Below are 6,000 nucleotides of genomic sequence, written 5' to 3'. Positions count from 1 at the left end.
CGGCTCTATTACCGGTATTACGGCTCTATTACCGGTATTACGGCTCTATTACCGGTATTACGGCTCTATTACCGGTATTACGGCTCTTCTATTACCGGTATTACGGCTCTATTACCGGTATTACAGCTCTATTACCGGTATTACAGCTCTATTACCGGTATTACGGCTCTTCTATCACCGGTATTACGGCTCTATCACCGGTATTACGGTTCTATTACCGGTATTACGGCTCTTCTATCACCGGTATTACGGCTCTATCACCGGTATTACGGTTCTATTACCGGTATTACGGCTCTTCTATTACCAGTATTACGGTTCTATTACCGGTATTACGGCTCTTCTATCACCGGTATTACGGCTCTATCACCGGTATTACGGTTCTATTACCGGTATTACGGCTCTTCTATCACCGGTATTACGGCTCTATTACCGGTATTACAGCTCTATTACCGGTATTACGGCTCTTCTATCACCGGTATTACGGCTCTATCACCGGTATTACGGTTCTATTACCGGTATTACGGCTCTTCTATTACCAGTATTACGGTTCTATTACCAGTATTACGGCTCTTCTATTACCGGTATTACGGTTCTATTACCGGTATTACAGCTCTATTACCGGTATTATGGCTCTATTACCGGTATATTACGGCTCTATTACCGGTATTACGGCTCTATTACCGGTATTACGGCTCTATTACCGGTATTACGGCTCTATTACCGGTATTACGGCTCTTCTATTACCGGTATTACAGCTCTATTACCGGTATTATGGCTCTATTACCGGTATTATGGCTCTATTACCGGTATTATGGCTCTATTACCGGTATATTACGGCTCTATTACCGGTATTACGGCTCTATTACCGGTATTACGGCTCTATTACCGGTATTACGGCTCTATTACCGGTATTACGGCTCTTCTATTACCGGTATTATGGCTCTATTACCGGTATATTACAGCTCTATTACCGGTATTACGGTTCTATTACCGGTATATTACGGCTCTATTACCGGTATTACGGCTCTATTACCGGTATTACGGCTCTATTACCGGTATTACGGCTCTATTACCGGTATTACGGCTCTTCTATTACCGGTATTACAGCTCTATTACCGGTATTATGGCTCTATTACCGGTATTATGGCTCTATTACCGGTATTATGGCTCTATTACCGGTATATTACGGCTCTATTACCGGTATTACGGCTCTATTACCGGTATTACGGCTCTATTACCGGTATTACGGCTCTATTACCGGTATTACGGCTCTATTACCGGTATTACGGCTCTTCTATTACCGGTATTATGGCTCTATTACCGGTATATTACAGCTCTATTACCGGTATTACGGTTCTATTACCGGTATATTACGGCTCTATTACCGGTATTACGGCTCTATTACCGGTATTACGGCTCTATTACCGGTATTACGGCTCTTCTATTACCGGTATTACGGCTCTATTCCCGGTATTACGGCTCTTCTATTACCGGTATTACGGCTCTTCTATTACCGGTATTACGGCTCTATTACCGGTATTACGGCTCTTCTGTTACCGGTATTACGGCTCTTCTATTACCGGTATTACTGCTCTATTACCGGTATTACGGCTCTTCTATTACCGGTATTACGGCTCTATTACCGGTATTACTGCTCTATTACCGGTATTACGGCTCTTCTATTACCGGTATTACGGCTCTATTACCGGTATTACGGCTCTTCTATTACCGGTATTACGGCTCTTCTATTACCGGTATTACGGCTCTATTACCGGTATTACGGCTCTTCTATTACCGGTATTACGGCTCTATTACCGGTATTACGGCTCTTCTATTACCGGTATTACGGCTCTTCTATTACCGGTATTACGGCTCTATTACCGGTATTACGGCTCTTCTGTTACCGGTATTACGGCTCTTCTATTACCGGTATTACTGCTCTATTACCGGTATTACGGCTCTTCTATTACCGGTATTACGGTTCTATTACCGGTATTACTGCTCTATTACCGGTATTACGGCTCTTCTATTACCGGTATTACGGCTCTATTACCGGTATTACTGCTCTATTACCGGTATTACGGCTCTTCTATTACCGGTATTACGGTTCTATTACTGGTATTACGGCTCTTCTGTTACCGGTATTACGGCTCTTCTGTTACCGGTATTACGGTCCTCTGAAGCCTGGTCCAGTTCAGGGTTTGTTACCTGCGTGCGTAATGTGTGTTATGGAATTCTATACCTGTACACATGAGGGAATGCCCCTCTTTAACAACTTTTAAAAACCAGATAAAAATGTGGCTCAGAGGTCAACAAATGTGTACACACACCTAATGTGTGTTTGGGCCTCCTCCTACCTACTAACTTTTTCATCATCATCATCATTCTCATTTTACTAATTGTACTTGTCTTTGTTTCTGTTTTCTTTTTCTTATTGCATTTTTACCTTTTCTGCTTTTAACACCTTGCCTGCCTATATTGGACTACAGATGGAAACTAGCCTTGTGCTACAATCTGGCACATTTACATATTTATATATGTTCACCAATGTGCATTGTCCTGAGAAATAAATAAAGTAAAGTAAAAGTAAAGTTACCGGTATTACGGCCCGTCTCTATTATCGGCATTACGGCTCAGCTCTGTTAGGTGTATTACGGTTCTGTTCTTTAACCGGTATTACGGTAATGTTCTAGTAGGTGTATTACGGTAAGGTTCCTATCACCGGTATTACGGCTCTGTTCTTTTCCCGGTATTACGGTAAGGTTTTTATCACCGCTATTACGGTACTTGTATTCCCGGTATTACGGTAAGGTTTTTATCACCGGTATTACGGCTCTGTTCTTTTCCCGGTATTACGGTACTCGGCGCTGACAGCCAACATGGCGGCGGAGCGGCTGCGGTCCCCTCGGTCCGAGTAACAGAAACATCTGCAGCTTCTGCAGCTTCTCTTCGTCTCTCCCAGAGGAACCGGATCCCGCTCATAAACTGTTCTGAGGACATGTTGAGATAGTTCTGTACCGGTACCGTCGCGAGGAGCCGCCGCTAGGAGCACCGTTTTCTCCCGCCACAGCAGCCTAGCGGCTCCTAGCCCGTTAGCAGCTAACTAGCAGCTAACTAGCAGCTAACTAGCAGCTAACGGCTAACCGGCGGCTAACCGGCTCTAACCGGCCTCACCGCCCCCACCATGGCCCCGGTGCAGATCGGCTCGGAGGGCCAGCTGGTCCCCCTCGGGGGGCCGGTGGTGTCGGGTCCCCAGCCCGCAGCAGGAGCCCCGGCGGCCCAGGGAGTCCGGCTGAGCCTGCTGATCGAGTTCCTGCTGCAGAGAACCTACCACGAGATAACCCTGCTGGCAGAACTGTAAGTTATTATTTAATATAATAACTATAATATAACTATTATTACCACGAGATAACACTGCTGGCAGAACTGTAAGTTATTATTATTAATTATTACTGTTATTACCACGAGATAACCCTGTTAGCAGAACTGTAAGTAAAATAACTACAATTAAACTATTATTACTATTATTACCACGAGATAACACTGTTAGCAGAACTGTAAGAATTATTATTATTATTATTATTATTATTAAACTATTATTATTAAACTATTACTATTATTACCACGAGATAACACTGCTGGCGGAGCTGTAAGTTAATAATAATAATAACTAGACCAAAATTCCCGGGAAATTTTGAAGTGCCACGGACTACTGCCGGATGATCGCGATTTGGCAGCTACCTTGGGGGACTCCACAGTCCAATGACTTACTATGCGATAAGGCACCGTTAAAATAAACTTTTTGTGACCTTTCAGACAAATAGCTTTTAAACCATTGAATTGCAGAAAAATTAAAACCATAATTAATGAGTTTAGAAATTAAAATGTCATGCTCAATCACATCAAAGGCAGCACTGAAGTCAAGCAATACTGTTCCCACAAGCATCGAGTCATCAATTGATGTTAACCAGTTATTGGACATCTGTGTCATTGCAGTGCAGGTGGAGTGGCCAGACCTATAAGCATGTTGGAACATTGTTGTTAAATCATTGTAAGAAAAGTAATCTTGTACTTGCTTGAATACTATCATCTCCAATAATTTACTGAGAACAGGTAAAATACTTATAGGCCTACTATTTGGACCGCAGAAAGTTGATTTTGTATATTTGGGTAAAGGAATGATCTAACCCTCCTTCCAAAGTTTAGGACACACACCACTAATCAGACACCTGTTGAACATGTGACAGAGAAGCTTCGAAATTACCGCAGCAGATGATCTCAATAGCCTATTGTCCAAGTTGTCCAAGTTCCAGCAGACCCACCAACAGTCAAAGATTTCAGCAGCAATTCCACCCGCAAAACACTGACCAGATGACATTCAAAATGACATAACTTGTTTTTCATAATTAATTTTTTTATCAGCTCATCTGAGTTAGTATCAACAGTACAATGCGTTTTCTCTCTGAGTTTAGAACCCTTGTTAACAAAATAATCCTTGAAATAATTTGCAATCTGAGTTGGCTTATTTAAATAAACTCCATTCAGTTCAACAAAAGAGGTACAGGTAGATTTTTTCCCCATAATTTCATTAAGTACATTCCATAATTTCTTACTGTCCGTACCACTGTCAGAAATTCTTTTCTGATAGAAGTTTTTTCTTTTTGACTCTGTTCACTTTGGTCACATGATGCCTTTGTATACAATAAAGTTTTCTGTCCACAAGAGAACAGCAACCTTCTTAGTCCTTTGAGCCATTAAACTCTTTAATTCAGAATCAATCCAAGGAGCACTTTTGAAAATTATCCTCATTGAATGTCTTATAAGTTCTTTTTACCATAATATTGGGACAGGCTTTAGGACGCTTTGTTCTCCTGGAGACAGCCACACAGTTATGGTCACTAAACTGGTACAAAAACAGGTGTGGAGCACATATCAGGGGTATTAGTGAAAATATGATGGATACATTTTGATGTTGGAGATCTAGCAGTGTTAATAGAAATTCTTGTAGGTTGATAAATTAATTGGGATAAACCACACATATCAGTCATATATTTAAGCTTGTTCTTGAGAGCACACTCATCAGATAGCCAATCAATGTTCAGATCACCCATCCAGTACATCTCTCCGTTTTCTTCAGTCACTTTATCTAGCATATTACATAATGCATTTAAATATTCTATCCTGACACTAGGTGGCCTGTAACAACATCCAACAAGTATTGGTTTTAAATAGGGGAGATGTACCTGCAGCCATAACACTTCAACATCATCAACCATCAAGTCATGTCTCAATTTAACAGGATAATGGTCATGTATTAGAATGGCCACACCTCCAAACCTATTTCTATCACGTCTATAAATTGAATAGCCACTTATAGAAACTTCTGAATTGTTTATAAAACTGTCCAGGAGGTTTCAGAAATTGCAAGAATATCTATATTGTTCAATTGCAAAAATAAAGAAAGGTCTTGGATTTTATTCCTCAAACTACATGTTAATATGTGCAAGGACTAAGCCTGAGGGTAGTTTGTTTATACCAGTCATCTTATCACATACCTCAAGTTGTTAAATCATCATCACATTCATCAGACATATTGATCCAGCTCTGAAAGTTCATGGATAAGCAGTGTATTTGCAACCTCTGGGTTTCCATTAAGCTTAATGTAGATCTTACAGGTGGCAGTCCAGGTGGCTTGTATTTTGTTATCCTTCCTCAGAACACGTGCTTGGCGGGCAATGTAGGCGTTTCTCCTCGTCAGGTGATCATTTAGATATACACTAGAGCACTTCAGCTTCCGGCCTTGCTTCAGGACATCCACCTTTCGTTTTCTGAGGATTGTGTGTGTGTTTCCCTGAAGAGTTCATGCACACCTATGGACGTGTGTGTGTGTGTGTGTGTGTGTGTGTGTGTGTGTGTGTGTGTGTGTGTGTGTGGGTGGGTGTGTGTGCGTGCGTGCGTGTCAGAGAGAGTAGAGCTAGTGAGTGTGTGTCTGTGTTTGAG

At 41.6% G+C, this 6,000-nt stretch overlaps 1 protein-coding gene across 2 annotated transcripts in view; it reads left to right on the top strand.

The window, feature by feature from the left end:
* Positions 1-2,868: 2,868 nt before the first annotated feature.
* Positions 2,869-6,000, top strand: part of med14 (mediator complex subunit 14) — a 78,625-nt gene continuing 75,493 nt past the window's right edge. For both annotated transcript variants that reach the window (XM_061724228.1, XM_061724227.1), the window contains exon 1: positions 2,869-3,357. In XM_061724228.1, the coding sequence (XP_061580212.1) occupies positions 3,185-3,357 (173 nt within the window). In that variant the 5' untranslated portion in view covers positions 2,869-3,184. The remainder of the gene's footprint in view (positions 3,358-6,000) is intronic.

The sequence above is a fragment of the Cololabis saira genome, chromosome 6 (assembly GCF_033807715.1).
Source record: "Cololabis saira isolate AMF1-May2022 chromosome 6, fColSai1.1, whole genome shotgun sequence".
Taxonomy (NCBI): domain Eukaryota; kingdom Metazoa; phylum Chordata; class Actinopteri; order Beloniformes; family Belonidae; genus Cololabis; species Cololabis saira.
Note: the sequence above shows the minus strand (reverse complement) of the source record. Positions and strands in the feature narration are given on the sequence as shown.